Raw genomic sequence first — 22,745 nt, forward strand, 5'->3', positions numbered from 1 at the left:
GGCAACTCTGTTCCACGTGGGTGCAGATTCAGGGTTGCCTTCATCGTTCTATGCAGCGCCAAAAGTTCCAGGCTGATCGTAGGCGTCTGCCCGCACCTTCCTACCAGGTTGGTGAGAAAGTTTGGCTGTCCTCCCGCAACTTGAACCTTTGTGTGCCTTCCAATAAATTGGCTCCCCGTTATGTTGGTCCTTTTCGAATACTCCGACGGGTTAATCCTGTGGCCTATGCTCTTGACCTTCCTCCTGCTATGCTCATCTCCAATGTTTTTCATGTCTCCCTCTTGAAACCATTGGTTTGTAATCAGTTTACCACTGTGTTGCCTCGTCCCTGTCCTATCTTTGTTGACAACCATGAGGAGTATGAGGTCAGCAGCATTATTGACTCTCGTATGTCCAGGGGCCGTGTACAGTATTTGGTTCACTGGAGGGGGTACGGTCTGGAGGAGCATTCTTGGGTTCCCTCCTCTGATGTTCATGCTCCCGCCCTCCTCCATGCCTTCCATGCCCGTTTCCCCAATAAGCCTTTTGTCCTCCAGCGGGGGAGAGGTCGTTGAGGGGAGGGTACTGTCAGGGTTTTTTTCCCTGTTTTGTTTGCCATGTGCTGCTGGCAGCCATTTTAGTCACCTCCCTTCTTGACTATGGTGCATTGTGGGGGATGCTGCTCATTTCCTGCACTTCCTTTTATGGCCAGACTGGTGTGCATCATCCATGTGAGACAGGATGCAGTCTCAGAATTGTGATGTCATCACTTATTATTTAAAGGGCCTCTGTTCAGTATGCTTTGCCTTTGCGTTGTCTCAGACCTGTTTGTGAGAGTTCCTGTGTATTACCTGGCTGCCAGACGTCCTTCCTGGTTCCTGATCCCTGGCTTGTTCCTGATTCCGGCTCGTCTGACTATTCGCTTTGGCTCCTGACTCGGCTCGTCTGACTACCAGCTCTGGTTTTGACTCCTGGTTTGTTAATTGACTTGTGGACTTTTTATTATTTTTGCCAATAATAAAGGTGTGATTATTTTTGCACTTCTCGTCTCAGTCTGATTCCTGGCACCCTGACAAGAGGGAGAGAGAGATCAAAAGAGGGGGGGGGGGAGAGAGAGCAAAAAAGGGGGTGAGAGAGCAAAAGAGAGGGGGTGAGAGAGCAAAAGAGAGGGGGAGAGAGAGCAAAAGAGAGGGGGAGAGAGAGCAAAAGAGAGGGGGAGAGAGAGCAAAAGAGAGGGGGAGAGAGAGCAAAAGAGAGGGGGAGAGAGAGCAAAAGAGAGGGGGGAGAGAGAACAAAAGAGAGGGGGAGAGAGAGCAAAAGAGAGGGGGAGAGAGAGCAAAAGAGAGGGGGAGAGAGAGCAAAAGAGGGGGGAGAGAGAGCAAAAGAGAGGGGGAGAGAGAGCAAAAGAGAGGGGGAGAGAGAGCAAAAGAGAGGGGGAGAGAGCGTAAAAGAGAGGGGGAGAGAGAGCAAAAGAGAGAGGGGGAGAGAGAGGGAGGGAGAGAGAGAGAGCAAAAGAGAGGGGGGGGAGAGAGAGAGCAAAAGAGAGGGGGAGAGAGAGGGAGCAAGGTACCGCGGTATTTAAAACAATTGGCCCCTGTACAGACTTTTGGACTAGTCAATAATAAAATGTTATTACTGAACATGATGAATGAGGTTTTTGGCTGTCTACCAGAACTATTCTCTCTTTACTCTATACCAACATCTTGCTGTCACTGTTTCAAGTCCTGAAAGATTATATATGTGCCTCTATGTTTCTGACAAGCCAATCTCTGGGTCACATGACCACCTTTGCATTCAGCAGCTGACACTGATTTAATATATTGGCACCATTCTAATGAACAAGCAACTCCCTCTAGCATCCTGTCCAAAAAGCTGATATAGTGTCTGAGTAATACTATACTATTTGACTTTGGTCTACGTTTGCATGTTCCTTTAAAATAATTACGCTCCCTAGCTTGTACTTTGAGGTACTGCTAGTTGACCAGATTTTCAGCTTTAGTACTCACCATGCCTTAACTACAAAATCCAAAGTCCTTACTGTTAAAGGAACATAAAACCCAATTTATTTTCTTTAACAATTTTAAACAACTTTTAAATTTACTTCTGTTATCAAATTTTCTTCGCATTTTGTTATCCTTTGTTGAAAAGCAGGGATGTAAGCTCATGAGTGTGCACGTCTGCAGCACTATATGGAAGCAGTTTTGCAACAATGTTATACATTAGCAGGAGCACTAGATGGCAGCACTATTTCCTATGATGTATTTCTTCAGGCTTGTGCATGCTACCTACCTTGGTATCTCTTCAACACATAATATCATGAGAACAAAGCAAATTTATAATAGAAGTAGATTGGAAACTTTTTTTTTAAATTGTATTCTCTATCTGAATAATGAAAGAATTTTTTTGGGGTTTAATGTCCCTTTAAGTGAAATGCATCAATTGCAGTTACAAATAAAGAGATTGGTTTATTGGATAAGAGTAATCTTGTCCAAAATATCATCACAAAATAAAGATCACTGCTTGAGTAACTTAACAGGGAAGGAAGGAAGAATAGATCACCTAAAAGCAAATTTCACAATGAAACCTTGCAATCTATTGGATTCTTATTGGAGGTACCGTAGTGGATCATTTTGCCAAAACCAGTACCATGGCATCCACCACTGGTGACTCTTAAAACACCAAGACAGATTATGAAATAGGGAGAGGAGAAACATTACAAGTTTTAAAAACATTCATTGCTCTTTAGTTACATCGGAAACCACCACATGAACAGGAAAAAACATTTATGTTGAATTATGCAACTAATTTGTGCTTTGGATAGCAGAATGATATTATATTAGAAAGTATTGCACTGCCCCTACTTGGCTACTTTATAATGCCAGCTGGCTGGAAATCTTTTCTGTGGAGGACACTGCCTCTGTAATTTCCTTTAGATGAATAGACCAGGATCTAAATATTCTAACTGCCTTGCTATTAATGGGATATGAAACCCCAACATTTTCTTTTGTAATTCAGACAGAGCATACCATTTTAAAAAAAAGTTTCAAATTCACTTCTATGATCAAATTTGCTTTATTACCATGATATTCTGTTTTGAAGAGATACCTAGGTAGGCATCTGAAGCACAACATGGCAGGAAATTGTGCTGCCAGCTAGTGCTCCTGCGAATGGATAGTAATGCACTGTGGCTGAGCACTGTAGCAACCTGAGGGTTGCAGGTTCGATCCCCGACGAGGTCCACTCAGCCTTTCATCCTTCCGAGGTTGATAAAATGAGCAGCGCCTTGAGACCCTTACGGGTGATTAGCCGCGCTTTACAAGTACCCCATACATACAGAAATGGGCTTGCATCTAAGAATGTCTGCTTTTAAACAAAAGATACCAAGAGAACAAGGAAAAATTGATAATAGAAGTAAAAGAAAATATTGCTTAAAATTACGTGCTCTATCTGAATCATGAAAGAAGAAATTGTGTGTTTGATATCCCTTTAATACAAATGACTAGTTATCTGCTTCACATAATGTCACAATATACATAAGAAAAATATAATTGTAACAAACAAGGGGACGGATTCTGTACAACTAAAACTATTAATCTAAATTGTTATAGGATACATTTCCTTTGTAGGTAATTTTAAATGAACTGATGGTGTGTATAATTTATCAACATTTATAGACATGTTTTAATGAGATAAGTGGATTACATATGGTACAACTGAGTAAATCCTATTGTGAACAGTAATGGCTTTAAAACATGAATACTGACGAAACTCCATTGCCTCTGTGATAAACAGTTTGACCAATTCTTAATCTTAATACTATGGCATTATATACTGTTCTTTTAAGATTCATTTTAATCCTTTGAGTGCTAACAATGGCTCTGGGCCGCCGCAAATTGTCCCAATCAGGTGCTGACAACGGCTCAGAGCCGTTGCTAGCACTCACCCACCTTGAGGGCATTCTGGGGGCTCCCACCTACTCCCACCCCAGCGATGTGGCCTGAATAGTGAGAGGCATTGCCGAGGTTTCGCGATTCACACGGTGACGTCATGCGCAATGACTTGATGACGTCACCGCGCAACTTTATTTCAAATTAACAATGGACAATATAGGGAAATGGGGGCATGCTGCTTAGAAGCCTGTATCTCAGACCCCCAAGACCCACCGTTGGAAAGGTCCTATCCTTTCCAACGGTAGAAGTCTTGGGGATCTGGAAAAAAAAGTTTAAAAAAAATATATTTAAAAAAAAAAAAGCTCAAATCCAGCTTATCACCAAGGTGGGAAATGGCTTGGTAGCCAAAGGTTCAAAGGAGACATTTGAGAATAAATCAATGTAAAGTCCTCTTACCTGCAGCAACAGATATATTCAATGAATCAATACCAGGTTGCAACACGTTAGCAGACGGTATAGTAAGCATGCTGCTGCACAAATGCTTTAATTCTGTTGGCAAGCCATAGCCTTCGTTACCTGCAAAATAAAACATTGATGAACTGTAATGTGTCTTATTGTACTTCAACAGTTTTATATTTTGGCCCTATAGCCTAAAACGTATTTTCATGACAAAAGGAGACAGATTGAAATCAGATGAAATAATATCCCTTCTCTTCCTGTCTAAGACCATTCTTATGTAAAAAAAACAGTGAACCAAAATATAAACAGATAAGTGAGACATTCTACTGGAAAAAAAATATTTGCTACTTGCTAGAACATGCAAATTTTGCACTAGTGACCCTTAACTCTTTGTGTTTAACCTCTGCAAAGGGTGAGCCAATCAGCAGCCCAGTTGCATAACCTTGCCCCCGCCACTTTGCTGGAGTTTAACACAGACAGTCCTGAGAGTCAGTAGAGAAAAAATTACACACACAATTAATTAGATCAGGCAATTTTTTTCTTCACTGGAATGTCCTTCCAAAAAGTCATAAGACAATGGTTTTATTTACTTTTAAAGGCACATTAAACATCTCTTGATTTTGTGTAACAGTTGCAATTAGTCCTGCACTCCCTAGAAAGGTGAAAAGGCAAAATTTGTAAGCTAGATTTTTTTATTAAATTGCCTAAATCAGCTATTTAATTTGCAGCATTTGCAGGTTACTGAATTTGCTTTTTTGGCTTCTCTATAGAGATTGAGACAAGCAGAATTATTACACAATAGCAAGACGTGTTTAAAGTGATTGTAAACTTGATTGTTATGGGACAAATCATTGTAACTATAATATAAATCTAATCCCACTTTCATTCATGATTTTTTTTTCGCTTCTAAATTAAAGTGTTTTTATAGCTAATCACTCTGATTTTCTCATACCGCATCCTCCTCCTGCAACGATCTACACTCTTTTTTTTCCCAGTGACGTCTCGTCATCTGACCAATTCATTTTGCAATTGATCCATGGGGCCTGCTGTGTAAGGGCTTGGCCATCTAAAGGCCAGAAAATCAATTGGTCAGATGAAGAAACGTCACTGAAAGAAATAAATTGTAGATCGTTGCCGGGAGGAGGAGCTTTTTGAGTAAATCGGAGTGATAAGCTATAAAAGCAATTTTATTTAAGAGCAAAAAAAAAAAAAATCATAAATGAAAGTGAGGTTAGATTTATATCAAAGTTACACTGATTTGTCCCATAACGATCAAGTTATATGTTACAATCAATTTAATGTTGGCTCACTCCAATGAAAAAAATATATATAGTGAAGTAAAAAGATGGAAAACAAAAAACAAAGAACAAGCAAACATGCTAAAAAATAATTTTGTATCGGCTGATGCACGCATATCCAAACTATAGAGCTTCAGGAATGTATAAGACAAATTCTACACCCCTAAAATGTTGCCTGTCTCTGCGGGCAGCTAAAGATCCAAATCAGTCTGCCTCTAGTCTTTTGTCATGTAATTTACAATTCACAAGAGTCTTATCAGTACTAAACAAGTGTAAATACATGTTGTGTTCCTGTATATGGAACAGGTAAAATGTATTAATAGTATAATAATGATCCACGTTTACTACCAATATGGAAGAAATGTTCATGTAAATGAGATTTAGTAAATAAATTATGTTTACAGCATATAAAATGTGTTAATAAAAATGTTCTATGTATATATAGATAACATGAAATAGAAATATTTTTTAATAAATGGGGGTATATTTATCAAGCTTCGTACGGAGCTTGATGCCCGTGTTTGCTCACCGGAAACAGAAGTTTCTAAAGACCGCTGCTCCATAACATTTCCACCTGCTCTGAGGTGATGGACAGAAATCAACCCGATCGAATACGATCAGGTTGATTGACAATCCCTGCTAGCGGTTTGGCCGCGAATCTGCAGGGGGCGGAATTGCACCAGCATTTCACCAGAACTGCTGGTGCAATAATAAATGCCGACAGTGTATGCTGTCGGCATTTATCGATGTGTAGCGGACATGATCCGCAATATCGGATCATGTCCGCTCGCACCATAATAAATCGCCCCATGGTCTTTACCTAAAAGAAGAACAGAAGAAGAATTAATCTGATATTGAGAAACACTGTAGACTGGAACTTCACAATCCTCTGACGGTTTCACAGTCCCAAGAACTTTCCAGCCTTTTTCTAATTTTTCCTGGAAAACAATTAAATACAAAAATGTTATTGCACAAAATGATACACACACATATAATAAAATGAACTACTGGAGTTAAAGACTCACTCTTAAACACAGCTAAGCAGAGAGATCTATAATGCTTGTAGCTTTAACGTTTTTGTGTGTGTGGCTTATAGAGAAATGTATTTGTTCAGGCGTTTTTGAAAAGCTAGTATCTACCAGCGCTACAAATAAAGCCTGCAGCGTATGCCGCACTGAGTGCCTCAGGCCTCCCACAGCAGAACGCTATTTTTAATGAGGTGACGTTTCCACCTCTTATCCACTAGCCAATGAAGCCCCCAATAAGCAAGTGCTATCCAGGGTACTGAACCAAAAATGGGCCAGCTCTTAAAGGGACAGTCAAGTCCAAAAAAACCTTTCATGATTTAAATAGGGCATGCGATTTTAAAGAACTTCCCAATTTACTTTTATCACCAATTTTGCTTTGTTCTCTTGGTATTCTTAGTTGAAAGCTAAACCTAGTAGGTTTATATACTAATTTCTTAGACCTTGAAGACTGCCTCTAATATGAATGCATTTTGACCTCTAGAGGGCATTAGTTCATGTGTTTCATAAAGATAACATTGAGCTCATGCACATGAAGTTACCTAGGAGTGAGCACTGATTGGCTAAAATTCAAGTCTGTCAAAAGAACTGAAATAAGGGGGTAGTCAGCAGAAGCTTAGATACAAGGTAATTACAGAGGTAAAATGGGTATTATTATAACTGTGTTGGTTATGCAAAACTGGGGAATGGGTAATAAAGGGATTCTTTTTTTCAACAACACAAATTCTGGTGTTGGCTATAAAGATAGCAAGAGAACAAAGACAAATGCATAAAAGGAGTAAAATTAGAAAGTTGCTTAAAATTGTATGTTCTTTCTGAATCATGAAGGAAACAATTATGTTTAGTATCCCTTTAAAACTTGTATAGTTGTATATTACCTGAAGAAAAGCTGCCAGGTCTTCAATCCCAAACACTTCAAAGACTTCCATGACACCAGCGCTGGCTTTGCTGACGACTGGAGTGAGGGAACAGCTGCGGTAAAATAATGAAATGAATAAATAAATACATTAACACAAATATATGTAAATTAATAAAACAGAGATTCATAAAAAAGAAGTTTTCAATATTAATAAATATAACCTTTTTTATGATACAGGGCTAGATTACAAGTGGAGCACTAAATTATCGCACACCTGCAAACGGGCAAATTTGCAGGCACGCGATAAATAACCAGCCATTACAAGAGGCTGGTTATTGCTACCACGAGCTTGCAAAAACAATTAGTGCTTTTAAAATGAATCAGAGATCAGATCTCTGGTTTCTTTTATAAATGTGCCCCATATTCCCCCAAAATACTGTGTAGTGTATTTTATTAAAAAATAAAGATAGCAGCACCTTTATGTTTTTATAAAATAACTGCACTAGGCAGTATTTTGGAGGGTAAAGTTGGCAGGTGTGGGGTGATAGAAAAGAAATGGCACTGAAAAGTGCCTTTACAATGTGGTCTATGGGAACTGTGTGTTCCCATTAAATATATATCTATATGACTATATACATATATATTTATTTAATGTGTTAATGTTAATATGTGTATATACACATATTAACATTAATACATAAATATATACATGTATATAAGCATATACAATACATATACAGTATATTAGCGTGCGCTGGTATTACTCAGTGAAGTGATATTTAGCGCTCCACTTGCGATCTGGCCAACAGTGTTTTTGCCTGACTCTTTTTTTTTTTTTAAATATTTTTTATTGAGGTTTACCATTAATAAGAAAGTACAGACGAATAGCGAAATGCTACATAATCATACAAAAAGAAATATATGCAGCATAGTACAGGAATTTCACATGTAGGTATAAACAGCAAAAAAGAAAGTTTATAACACAGATAAATTTATAAATTACAAGCGACCGAGAAGGCTAGCATTAAACCTGTAACTCTTAAAGGGACAGTCTAGTCCAAAACAAACTTTCATTATTCAGCTAGGGCATGTCATTTTAAACAATTTTCCAATTTACTTCCATCATCCAATGTTGCTTTGTTCTCTTGTTATTCTTAGTTGAAAGCTAAATCTAGGCGGTTTATATGCTAATTTCTAAGACCTTGAAGACCGCCTCTTAGCTCAGGGCATTTTGAAAGTTTTTCACCACTAGATGGTGTTAGGTCATGTGTTTCATATAGATAACACTGTGCTCACGCATGTGGAGTTCCTAGGAGCCCACACTAATTGGCTAAAATGCAAGTCTGTCAAAAGAACTGAAATAAGGGGCAGTTTGCAGAGGCTTAGCTACAAGGTAATCACAGAGGTAAAAAGTGTATTAATATAACCGTGTTGGTTATGCTGCAAAACTAGGGAATGGGTAATAAAGGGATTATCTATCTTTTAAAACAATAAATATTCTGGTGTAGACTGTCCCTTTAAGTGGCACTTAAAAAGAAAAACCTCGGATTAATATATTTTTTTTTATATATAGATTCTGTAGCGAAGCCTTCTAACTGGCACATTGGGTCACTTTTGGGCCCTATCTTGATCTTAGTAACTTCAAAGAAGGCAACTGAAAAATAGGGGATCACTTTTGGATCCCAACAGTAGTTTAAAAGTACAAAATAGTGTACAAAGCAAAATTGTAAGTTTGTCTTTTTACATGTGTCGGGTTAGAGCGCAAGTGTAAACAATTAACTTTCAACTTGTAATATGAGTGCAACTTGACGCAAGCAAAAAAAGCTTACTTCTAGCACAGTTAACGCTTGAGCGGGAGCGTTAAAGTGAAGCTCCATTTTGATGAATTAGTGCCCAGTTTTTAATAAACCTATTAAAAACAAGGGCACTTTAATTCATCAAAATTGACATTTCACTGTTTTCTTCAAAAACTTACCTTTTAATCCTGGCAGCCGCTCCAGCACTTCCTCCGCCCATCGCAAGTCGTCTTTGCGGGTCCAAAATGACGAATCCTGCTTCCTCCAATCACAGCGTTGCAGCAGGCCAAGATTCCCCCGGGGGGAAGCTGTGATTGGAGGAAGCCAGATTCGTCATTTCTGACGTCTGCAGAGGATTCCGACAGCCGTGGGAATCGCTGGTGCGGCTGCCAGGATTAAAAGGTAAGTTTTTGAAGTAAACAGTGAAATGTCAATTTTGATGAATTAAAGTGCCCTTGTTTTTAATAGGATTATTAAAAACCGGGCACTAATTCATCAAAATGGCCCTTCACTTTAAATAGCGCTCTACTTGTAATCCAGCCCTTAAAGGGATAGAAAGGTCAAAGATGAAATGTGCATGGATGCATTTCAATTTTAAATAGTATATTTTGCAACATACTTGAATTAGCAAAAATCCTTCTAATAAAAGGCATTACTGTTTTTTTTGAGGTTTACATAGATATATCCGGTGAGAGCCCATGCATCAGTATTCAAACAATAACATTTTTTAGATAGCTAGCAGCTTGTATGACACAAATTACGTCTTCAGAAGCAATACACAGCACAGCCAGCTCTCTGAACAGGCATGGGAGCCCATTTATCAAGCTCCGAAAGGAGCTTGTGGGCCCGTGTTTCTGGCGAGTCTAAAGACCGCTGCTTCATAACCCTGTCCGCCTGCTCTGAGGCGGCGGACAGGAATCGCCGGAATTCAACCCGATCGAGTACGATCGGGTTGATTGACACCTCCCTGCTGGCGTCCGATTGGCCGCGAGTCTGCAGGGGGCGGCGTTGCACCAGCAGCTCTTGTGAGCTGCTGATGCAATGCTGAATACGGAGAGCGTATTGCTCTCCGAATTCAGCAGGTCTTGCGGCCCTGATCCACACTGTCGGATCAGGTCCGCAAGACCTTTGATAAATAGGCCCAATTGTGTTTGAATATTGGAGCACTGGCCCTCAAAGGATATGTGCGTATGCCACTGAAGAAACAGTAATAGCTTTTACTAGAAGCATTTTGATTAGTGAAAGTATATTGCAAAAATGCTAATATTTCAAATTGAAATGCTCCCATGCACATTTAATTTTTAACCTCTCTATCCCTTTAACATTAGTATATTCAGTAGATACATGGTTTTTCCAGACAGAAAAAAAGCCCAACAACTAAAGAAGGGATGAGTGTTTGTCATACTAAGTATCACTTCATTTTCTTTTTATAGTGTGCTTGATAATTATGAAATGATACTGTATTCAGTGCCGCGTTTCTTTCTCATAATAATAGCAATCACATTTAAACCAATTTTCCAGTAATGCTTGTTATAATTAAGACATCAGCACTAACATTATAGAAAATAAAGTTAAAACGAGCAGACTGTGTGTAGCTACAATTCTTTGAGTGGAATGAAGACGCTTCTTTGCACCACATTCAGTGTAAATTACCACAGGTAAAGTTCTTTCACAGCACTATTTTTAGCTTCAAAGTTCCAAAACAGACCCAGCCACAACGTATATGTATCTACACATTTAATGACATGAAAGTGATTCAATTCAAAGAAGAATACCAAATGGGCAGATTACACTAGGTGCAAAACATTCAGGACACTCCAAATTGGTGACTAGTCCAAAATGTGCGCGTCTTGTAAACATCTCCTCATTCCATACCAACTGGGTGACCAACCTTTAAATTAAAATGGATACCTGCTCTTTCATTATACTAATTTGAGTCAATCAGCAATGAGAACACAGAACTGCTAAATATGGACTGCAGGGATAACACATTAAAATTATTTTAAAAGAGGAATGTTACAACATACAAGAACATACAAAGAGGCAGAATTGAGTACATCCATAATGCTTATTTTTTTCTATTTTTTTGTCCTTACCTGTTCTTTTTACTTACAACTACTTTGTTGACTCCCAAAAAATAAGCAGATCTAAGAACTGCCCCGAGATTCATAGGATCATATACTCCATGCAAAGCAAGATACAAAACATGTTTGTCCTGGGAAATACATTCATTTTCTATGTAGTCAGAATATTTTAGAGGTGTTACCTCTAAGCACACACCCTGATGCACACGACCCTCACAGAGGCCGTCAAGTGACTTCCGGGAAACAAAATTAACATGTAATCCTGCAGCCTCAGCTTTCTGACAAATTTCCTGAATTTCTGACCTCTGTTGACTGCGAGTTGACTTCAGAAACAGTTGCAGTATATTTCGCCTACACTTTGTCAGTGCAAGGTAACAAGGAGCAACTCCGAAAAGAATTTCTGAACCTTTGCTTCTTTCAAAAACTTTTCTTCCACTTACTGACTTTCTATTGTATTTGGAGAAGTCATCATCTCTCAGTTTCCTGAATTCTGACCTTACACTTTCCTGGGATGGGTTGGAACCATCATTCACAAACTGTGCACTTTTCTTTGAGAAAAAACTTTTCCTGTCTCTTGGTGATTTTGTGGACTTCGGTGGTTCCTGATAAGGATATTCAGTATCTACATGTTCTTTAGCATTGACCTGATTTGATTTCTCCTTCTTAAGACCCATATAATCATCTGATAATAGTAACGATGGTGAAGAATCTTTTGTAGTAAAATATCTGACCACAGCCAGATAATGCCTCCAATCTAACTGTATCTTCTGAAGAATTTGTTGATGGTAACGTGTTATTCCCACAGGGATCATCCTGTTCCTTATCTTCTGAAAGCGTGTGCATAACCTATATAAAAAAACAATATATTATCATTTTTGTAATAGTGTGAGTCAACACTTCACAACAGAATTCAATCATTTGTCCTGTTTTTTTGTTTTTGTTTCTCTACAGGGGATACATATAGATTAAGGTCCAAAGAAGTCCGCTTTAATTAATTAAGCCTTAGTGGCCGATTTATCAAGCTCTGAATGGAGCTTACTGCCCCTGTTTCCATGCGAGCCTCTTCAGGCTCGCTGGAAACAGAAGTTATGAAGCAGCGGTCTAAAGACATAACTTATCCGCCTGCTCTGAGGCCGCGGTCAGAAATCAACCTGATCGAATACGATCGGGTTGATTGACACTCTCTGCTAGCGGCCGATTGGCTGCAAATCTGCAGGGGGCGGCATTGCATCAGCAGTTCACAAGAACTGCTGGTGCAATGATAAATGCCGACAGCATTTATTGATGTGCAGCAGACATGATACGCTACATAGTATCATGTCCGCTTGCACTATGATAAATATACCCCTTAGGGTGGCTTTATGCATATACCAAGCATTTTTAATTCCATTACAGTCTTTGTTCTTACAAACTCTATTGGAAATTTTTTCCATGAGTCGCAACATCCCTTCTCGCAAATTACTCTGAACCTACTACCCTTCAACTTGAAATCATCATTTGCTCTGGTTTTGCTCTTTTTGTGAAACGTTTCAAACTCAGCTTTATTAAATCTTTCAATATACTTGAAGGTTTCTATCGTATCCCATCTTTCCCTTCTCTCTTCTAACCTAAGAATTAAGGTTATAAAGTCTTTATAAATAAAAAAATAATCAAATCAGTATTTATATTAACACTTATGTCCCTTTAACTGAATTTAAAAAAACTTAACTATTAGGGGTACCAGTGGAGGTACTTTTGGGAACAAAATTATATGCTCTAACGAAATATTGCATGTAATTTTTCGACTGTAATGGTCCTTTTACTTTAAATTTTGACTTTAAAGGGATATGAAACCCAAAATGTTTCTTTAAAGATTTAGATACATCATACAATTGTTGTCTAAGTTACTTCTATTTTCAATTTAGCTTGGTATCCTATACTGAATGTTAGCTGAACACGTCTTTAAAGGGACACTGAACCCAAATTTTTTCTTTCGTGATTCAGAAAGAGCATGCAATTTTAAGCAACTTTCTAATTTACTCCAATTATCACATTTTCTTTATTCTCTTGGTATCTTTATTTGAAATGCAAGAATGTAAGTTTAGATGCCGGCCCGCTTTTGGTGAACAACCTAGGTTGTCCTTGCTGATTGGTGGATAAATTCATCCACCAATCAAAAACTGCTGTCCAGAGTTCTGAACAAAGAAAAAAAAAAAGCTTAGATGCCTTCTTTTTCAAATAAAGATAGCAAGAGAACGAAGAAACATTGATCATAGGAGTAAATTAGAAAATTGCTTAAAATTGCATGCTCTATCTGAATCACAAAAGAAAAAAAATTGGGTTCAGTGTCCCTTTAAGGCAGCCAATGACAACAAGTGTATATGAGCAGCCACCAAAGAGCAGCTAGCTCCCAGCTCTCAAGCCTACCTAGGTATTCTTTTCAACATAAAATACCAAGAGAACAAAGCAAATTAGAGAATAGAAGTAAAAATGTTTAAAATTACATGTGCTATCTGAATCATGAAAGAAGAAACAAATCCTTTTTGTTTTTAGAAACAGACACAAGATAAATATGTTACACAATCCCATGAAAGGTTTATTTACAGTACAGTTTCTAATACAGAATTATCTCCTCTATTGCTGTTTCTTAAAAGGGATATGAAACTTTTTTTATTTAAATGATTCAAATAGAGAATACAATTTTACACAACTTTCAAATGTACTTCATTCTCTTGGTATCTTTTGTTGAAAGAGTAGTAATGCACTACCGGTAGTAAACATACCGGTAAGCCAATGACAAGATGCATATATGTGCAGCCACTAATTAGCAGCTAGCCCCCAGTAGTCCATTGTTACTCCTGAACCTACCTAGGTATGCTTTTTAACAAAGGATATCAAGAAAAGGAAGCAAATAAGATAACAGAAGTGGAAAGTTGTTTAAAATTGTATGCTCTCATCTGAATCATCAAAGAAAAAATTGGGCTACATCTCCCTTTAACTTTGCCAGCACCAAATGGCTGTAATGATTAAAGGGACATTGAACCCAAAATTTTTCTTTCGTGATTCAGATAGAGCATGGAATTTTAAGCAACTTTCTAATTTACTCCTATTATCAAATTTTCTTCATTCTCTTGGTATCTTTATTTGAAATGCAAGAATGTAAGTTTAGATGCCAGCCCATTTTTGGTGAACAACCTGGGTTGTCCTTGCTGATTGGGAAGCATCAATAAACAAGTGCTGTCCATGGTCCTGAACCAAAAATTTGCTGGCTCCTTAGCTGGGATGCCTTCTTTTTCAAATAAAGATAGAAAGAGAATGAAGAAAAATTGATAATAGAAGTAAATTAGAAAGTTGCTTAAAATTGCATGCTCTATCTGAATCACAAAAGAAAAAATTTGGGTTTTTTCTCTACAGGTGAGTTACAGATTCCACTTGCTACATGTTTTTGTCTACATGTGATTAGACCAACAGGATTCCCGCTTCTCTTCAAGTGCTGCTCTGTGCCCTCCAAGTAATATCTAAGGTCCAATATTGAATTATGGTGGGAATTTAGGGTTTCCACCTCGGCCATGTTTTCCTGGATACTTATGAGTTACACATGCTGCAGGGTGTGCAGGAAGGAACATGAATAGTGAAGTCCAGAGTCACTATTTTTGTGCTGTCCAGCAGCACAATTCATGTTCCCCTCTGCGCACGCTGCACCATGTGTAACTCATAAGTGTTGAGGAAAACATGACCAAGGTGGCAACCCTATGGGAATGAGATAGAAACATAGATATTGACGGCAGATAAGAGCCATAGGCCCAGCAAGTCTGCCCGACCTTACCTAACAAATATTAGAGATATTTATCTATTACTGAAAGATGCCAAAAATCTAAATTAGAGAAGATGTGCACAGTTGTTTTTGGATTTATAGCCCATGCTATAGCAAAATATTTCTAGAAAATGACTGAAAATTAATATTGTCCTCAAGCCTCTTTAACAGGCCACATTTTGAGGATAACTGAACTGAGCACAGGTGAAATAATCAGCTGATTAGTTAACCTTATTATTTTCATCCAAGGTAACCCTGAAAACCTGGCCTGTTGGGGGAGGCCTGAGGACAGGTTTGAAAACCAGTGCTATAGATATTATTATAATAATGTTTCTTGTAATGGTACTTATAATAAAAATATTAACATTCAAAATGGGACACGCTCAGAATTAGAAATGACTAAAATTCATATAGCAATTTCTTCCATTCATAAGGAAACTGCCCTAGATTGCTGCAAAGAGACACTGAACCCATTTTTTTTTCCTTTTGTGATTCAGATAGAGCATGCAATTTTAAGCAACTTTATAATTTACTCCTTTTATCAATTTTTCTTTGTTCTCTTGCTATCTTTATTTGGACAGCCCTTGTTTATTGGTGGGTGAATTTATCCACCAATCAGCAAGAACAACCCAGGTTGTTCACCAAAAATGGGCCGGCATCTAAACTTACATTCTTGCTTTTAAAAAAAGATACAAAGAGAATGAAGAAAAATTGATAATAGGAGTAAATTAGAAAGTTGCTTAAAATGTCATGCTCTATCTGAATCACGAAAGAAAAAAATTTGGGTTCAGTGTCCCTTTAACCCCTTAATGACCACAGCACTTTTCCATTTTCTGTCCGTTTGGGACCAAGGCTATTTTTACATTTCTGCTGTGTTTGTGTTTAGCTGTAATTTTCCTCTTACTCATTTACTGTACCCACACATATTATATACAGTTTTTCTCGCCATTAAATGGACTTTCTAAAGATACCATTATTTTCATCATATCTTATAATTTACTATAAAAAATTATAAAATATGAGGGGAAAAAATGGAAAAAAATACACTTTTTCTAACTTTGACCCCCCAAAATCTGTTACACATCTACAACCACCAAAAAACACCCATGCTAAATAGTTTCTAAATTTTGTCCTGTGTTTAGAAATACCCCAATGTTTACATGTTCTTTGCAAGTTATAGGGAAAAAATACAAGTAGCACTTTGCTATTTCCAAACCACTTTTTTCAAAATTAGCGCTAGTTACATTGGAACACTGATATCTTTCAGGAATCCCTGAATATCCCTTGACGTATATATATATATATATATATATATATATATTTATAAGACATCCCAAAGTATTGATCCAGGCCCATTTTGGTATATTTCATGCCACCATTTCACCGCCAAATGCGATCAAATAAAAAAAATGTGTTCACTTTTTCACAAACTTTAGGTTTCTCACTGAAATATTTACAAACAACTTGTGCAATTATGGCATAAATGGTTGTAAATGCTTCTCTGGGATCCCCTTTGTTCAGAAATATCAGACATTTATGGCTTTGGTGTTGCTTTTTGGTAATTAGAAGGCCGCTAAATGTCACTGTGCACCACACGTGTATTATGCCCAGCAGTGAAGGGGTTAATTAGGGAGCATGTAGTGTGATTCTAGTGTTAATTTTAGCTTTAGTGTAGTAGACAACCCAAAGTATTGATCTAGGCCCATTTTGGTATATTTCATGCCACCATTTCACCACCAAATGCGATCAAATAAAAAAATTGTTCCATTTTTCACAAACTTTTTCACAAACTTTAGGTTTCTCACTAAAATTATTTACAAACAGCATGTGCAATTATAGCACAAATGGTTGTAAATGCTTCTCTGGGATCCCCTGTGTTCAGAAATAACAGACATATATGGCTTTGGCATTGCTTTTTGGTAATTAGAAGGCCACTAAATGCCGCTGCACATCACACGTGTATTATGGCTAGCAGTGAAGGGGTTAATTAGGTAGCTTGTAGGGAGCTTGCAGGGTTAATTTTAGCTTTAGTGTAGATATCAGTCTCCCACCTGACACATCAGACCCCCTGATCCCTCCCAAAGAGCTCTCTTCCCTCCCCAACCCCACAATTGTCCCGCCATTTTAAGTACTGACAGAAAGTCTGCCAGTACTAAAATAAAAAGGTATCTTTTATTTTATTTATTTTTTTAAGCATATTTGCATATGCTGCTGTGTAGGATCCCCCTTAGCCTCCAACCTCCCTGATCCCCTCCCCAAACAGCTCTCTAACCCTCCCCCTCTACCTAATTGGGAGCCATCTTGGGTACTGGCAGCTGTCTGCCAGTATCCAGTTTAGAATAAAATACATTTTATTTTTTTCTGTAGTGTAGCTTCCCCCCCCCCCCCCAGATCCCTTAGATCCTTTTTTTATTCATTCCCTCCCCCCTTTCTCCCACTTATTAACATTATGTTTTTCTGTAGTGTAGCGGTTCCCACCTGCTCCCTCCCCGTGCACGAGCCCGCCTGCCGCCCCCCGTGCATGCGTCTGTGCGCGCCCGCCTCTCACTGAAAGAAGCCATCGATGGCCGCCCACCCACCAATGATTGCGGCCATCGATATCCGGTGCAGAGAGGGCCACAGAGTGGCTCTCTCTGCATCGGAGGGGTACAATTTTTTATTGCAGGATGCCTCGATATCGAGGCATCACTGCAATAACAGGAAAGCGGCTGGAAGCGATCAGGATCGCTTCCACCGCTTTCCAAGACCGACGACGTACACTGTACGTCCTCTGTCGTTAACTGTATTTTTTTGGAGGAAGTACGTTATCGGTCCTTAAGGGGTTAAATTAGTGTTTCTCAAATCCAGTCCTAGGGACCCCTAGCAGCCCAACTTTTCATGATATCTGAACTAGAACACAGATTAAATAATCAGCTGATCAGTAACCATGGTTACCAACCTGCTCTCATCCATTAGCTGATTATTTCACCTGTGCTCTAGTTGAAGTATCATGAAAATCTGGTCTGTTAGGGGTACTTGAAGACTGGAATTGTGAAACACTGCCCTGATTGCTGTAAGTGGGGTCAGAATCGGTCAGGTTTCCAAATGACTTATTTGTTTATAGTACAGGTATACTTCGCTCATACAGCAGGTTAGGGACCGGAGCCCCGCTGTAAAGTGAAAACCGCCTTAAAGTGAAACAACACAGTTTTAGCTTTCTTTTCATCTGCCAGTGTATTTAAAAACTTGAAAACATGTTTGAACTAACATATATTAGGGGTGCAATAATGCTATGTTTAGTTTAACACTAGCACAGCACAGTATTCAATTAGTATTCAATAAATACTGTAACTGTAAAATAGTGACAATTACTGTAGCAAAATTTGCCAGACAGATTGCACTGTAATGCTGTAAACAAAGTGAACTGTGCATAACAAAATGGTGCCAGTCACGTTTCTCGCAATATCACGATGATTACAGCACTGTTTCAAAATCCTTGGAGGTTGAACTTCAGTGCCACAAAGCGTTGTATTTAGCGAAGCGCTGTAAAGTGAGGTATACCTGTATGCACAAGGAATATAATTGTTTATGTATGTGTATCATAGTGTACTGTATTTATAGCTACATGTATGACTTTACACATTTTGGCATCCTTCAAAAGCTATTATAGTGAAAAAAACACCTGACTTGTTAGATCATATAATTGTATTACTATTGATGTATGCATGTATATATGTTAGCATGTATATATTCAATGATTCCAACATAATATCAGTGATTGGTTGTTACTGCGATCACGTGACTCCTACAGCGCCAACTGGATCTTAGGGGACTACCTGAGTTGCCAGGCAAGTCCTTGTGTCGGATCCAAGCGGGTAAGTACTTATAACGGGGGGGGGGGAGCATTGGGGCCACAGAACTTAGGACATTCCATGCCATCCTAACGTTGTTACTGTGTTTTCAGGACGACATGAAACAGCCTGTCAATAAGGGGCTAAATACATAGATTTGTAAGGTCAATAATGATAAAATTATGGGGGGTTTTATACTAGCATTATGACCATGGCAAACCTTCTTGCCTGCAGGCTAAAGCCCAGAGTGGCTTCTCCAAATAAGGCAAATGGTAGGTGGAGTTTGGCTATTGAATAATCATTGCAGTAAAAAGGATGTTTATTTGTTTTGAAACGTTTAGACTTGACTTATAAATTATTAAATGGCAACCTGACAGAAATGTTTTATACATACAAGGAAACTCATCAATTAAAAGGACAACAAAGTCACAATTAAATTTCCATGATTCAGATAGAGAATACAGTTTTAAACAACTTTCATATTTACATCTATTATCTAATTTGTTTAGTTCTCTTGGTATCCATTGTTGAAAAGCATACCTAGGTAGGCTCAGGAATCAGCAATGTACTTCTGCTGCTGATTAGTGGCTGCACATATATGCTTCTTACCATTGGTTCACCTGTGTTCAGCTAGCTCCCAGTAATGCATTGCTGCTCCTCCAACAAAGGACATCAAGAAAAGAAGACAAATTTGATCATAGTAGTACATTTCAAAGTTGTTTAAAATCTATATCTGAATCATTAAAGAACCATTTTGGGCTTCATGTCCCTTTAAGTTAAAAGTAATTTAAAGGGACACTGAACCCAAATTTTTTCTTTTGTGATTTAGATAACGCATGCAATTTTAAGCAACTTCTAATTTACTCCTATTATCAATTTTTTTTCATTCTCTTGGTATCTTTATTTGTAATGCAAGAATGTAAGTTTAGATAACGGCCCATTTTTGGTGAACAACCTGGGTTGTTCTTGCTGATTGGTGGATACATTCACCCACCAATAAACAAGCTCTGTCCAGTGTTTTTTAAAATAAAGATAGCAAGAGAACGAAGAAAAATTGATAATAGGAGCAAATTAGAACGTTGCATGCTCTATCTGAATCACGAAAGAAAAACATTTGGGTTAAGTGTCCCTTTAAGTTAAAAATATTTGTCTTGTAGTGTTTCTTGGTCCAGAAAAAGTTGGGAAGCCCTTTCCTAAATGCTTGGAGTGTTTTTCAAATGAAGTCCTCCAGTGCCCTTCTGTGGCAGCTGGTGAAGTTTTCAGATAGTGGGGTATCTAGGCTCCATAAAAACTCCCCATTTACTTTGATACCACACCACCTTTTTTATATTTTAAAGGGACATGATACCAACATTTCTTATTTTGTGATTCATATAGTGCATACCACGTTTAACAATTTTCCAAATTACGTCTATCAACTTTGCTTTATTCTCTTAGAATCCTTTATTGAAGGAGCAGTAATGCACTACTGAGAGCTAGCTTAACACATATGGTGAGCCAATAAGACAAAAAAAACAAACAATCAGCTGCAGCATAGCTGCTGCTGAGAATATGTGCATATGCTTTTAAACAAAGAATAACAAGAGAACAAAGCAAATTAGATTGAAGTAAATTGGAAAGTATTTTAAAATTGCATGTTATATCTAAATCATTAACATTTAATTTTGACGACTTTACTGTCCCTTTAACATGTGCAAACACATACAGGCACCCACACAAATATACATATACTGCTGTACAGTACATGATTACATATACATACATTGATAGTGGTAAAATTACATGCGCTAACAAATTAGAGCGTTTTTTACCCCACTATAATGCATCTTTAAAGGGACATTGTACACTAAATTTTTATTTGCATAAATGTTTTGTAGATGATCTATTTATATAGCCCATCTGAGTGTTTTTGTAACAATGTATAGTTTTGATTATTTCTAAATAATATTGTGCTGAATTTCAGACTCCTAACCAAGTCCCAACGTTTTAGATGTATACTGATGTCTACAGATTCCATTTTGCGTCTTTTCATATGGGGGGAGGGTCTGCTCAGCCCCTTTCAGTGGGTGTCCCAGCCTAGCCTCACCAACAGTGCTAAACTGGGAGCTTCTAAGTACACTTTTAAAAGGTTTCATACTTGATTTTTTATCAGTACCTGTGCATATTCTTCTTTATAGTAGTGTCTATTACATGCAGTTATATGACAATTGGTGTATACTGTCCCTTTAAGGATAACAATATGTGTAAGGCAATAGCTTTTCTGTTGAGGTACCGTGTGTCATGTTGATATCTGTAAATACATTACTATGTGAAGCCTGTTACTCCTTTATCATGTGACATAATAGCCTTTTTTTGTACAGCACTGGACTAATTGCTGTCACCTTCAGAACGATAAGAAAGAAGTGATACTAACAAGTGCTTTGTGTGCTTTAAACTATATGTGTTTTTAAGCACATTTCACATTCCTATTTTAAAATTCAGTGTGCATTGTTTTATGCAACTACCGACAGGATCGGCGATCAAAGATCTTATAATTTAATATATTTAGAAAAAAATCCTACTAACCTCTGTTACTCACGTGTGCACCAAGTTCCACTTCCTGAATAGTATTTAGATCTCTCTCAGCATCACAGAGGCAATACAAAGTAGTGCTGCCCCCTGCTGTTGGAAGAATATTATTTTGCAGCAACTGTTATCCTTGTAATAAACAGAAAATGTTAATATATAAAGCTCTTAAATTTAGTTTAGATTTGGATCATGTTTTGATGGAAACAAATTTTATACCAAACCTGTCAATTTACTTCAAGTGTAAACACAGAATGAAGGAATATTGACCATAGTAATGCAAATATTACTTCACCTTCTCTTCATTTATATTTAAAAGAAAACAGTTGTACATAATAAACGTTTATAATTATGCACAATATTTTTGAGGGATTACAATTTCAAATGGGATGTACTAAAAGGAATGACAAAAGATAATGATAAAATAGAATACCCCTAGACTTTAATGGGATGTAAAATTTAAAATATTCTAGCAATAAAACTACATAAAAAGTTACATATTCTGAAAATAAGATTATGTGGGATTATTGCTGATTTCTATGGAATGACAAGGTTGAATGACAAAATGGAATGCCCATATACTTTATGAGATGTAAAGTTAAAAGTGCTATAGCAACAAACATATGAGACATATAAAGGATATATTTACCAGATATATTCCCCAGATACAGTAACATATTCTGAAAGGTAGATTATTTATGTGGGATTATAGCTACTTTCCATGGAATGACCAGGGTGATTGACAAAATGGAATGCCCATAGACTTTAATGGGATGTAAAGTTTAAAGTATTATAGCAATAAAACTATGAGACATATCAAGAAGATATTTACCAGATATATTCCCTGTGTACAGTAACATATTCTGAAAATAAGATTATGTGAGGTTATTGCTGATTTCTGTGGAATGACAAGGTTGAATGGCAAAATGTAATGCCCATAGATTTTAATGAGATGTAAAGTTAAAAGTGCTATAGCAACAAACCTATGAGACCTATCCTATTATATAAAAGGCCAAGTGTGTTTGTCCGAAGCTGTCATGCGCAGTAGAGACAGCACGAGGACAAAAACACCTGACCTTACCTGACAATCCATGCTGTTTGTGGCGAAAGTGGGCATGGCCGGGCGGGGGTGTGGACGGAACCGTGAAAGTGGCCGGGCGGGACCGG

At 37.8% G+C, this 22,745-nt stretch overlaps 1 protein-coding gene across 2 annotated transcripts in view; it reads right to left on the reverse strand.

The window, feature by feature from the left end:
- MRM1 (mitochondrial rRNA methyltransferase 1) overlaps positions 1-21,676 on the reverse strand; it is a 32,076-nt gene extending 10,400 nt beyond the window's left edge. Inside the window, exons 1-5 of one of the 2 annotated variants that reach the window (XM_053706815.1) lie at positions 21,579-21,676; positions 11,403-12,236; positions 7,530-7,623; positions 6,447-6,564; positions 4,326-4,445 (exon numbers count right to left, since the gene is read on the reverse strand). In XM_053706815.1, the coding sequence (XP_053562790.1) occupies positions 4,326-4,445; positions 6,447-6,564; positions 7,530-7,623; positions 11,403-12,202 (1,132 nt within the window). In that variant the 5' untranslated portion in view covers positions 12,203-12,236; positions 21,579-21,676. The remainder of the gene's footprint in view (positions 1-4,325; positions 4,446-6,446; positions 6,565-7,529; positions 7,624-11,402; positions 12,237-21,578) is intronic. The other variant, XM_053706816.1, reaches the window with a different exon arrangement.
- Positions 21,677-22,745: the final 1,069 nt, after the last annotated feature.

This window comes from Bombina bombina, chromosome 3, assembly GCF_027579735.1.
Source record: "Bombina bombina isolate aBomBom1 chromosome 3, aBomBom1.pri, whole genome shotgun sequence".
NCBI lineage: Eukaryota > Metazoa > Chordata > Amphibia > Anura > Bombinatoridae > Bombina > Bombina bombina.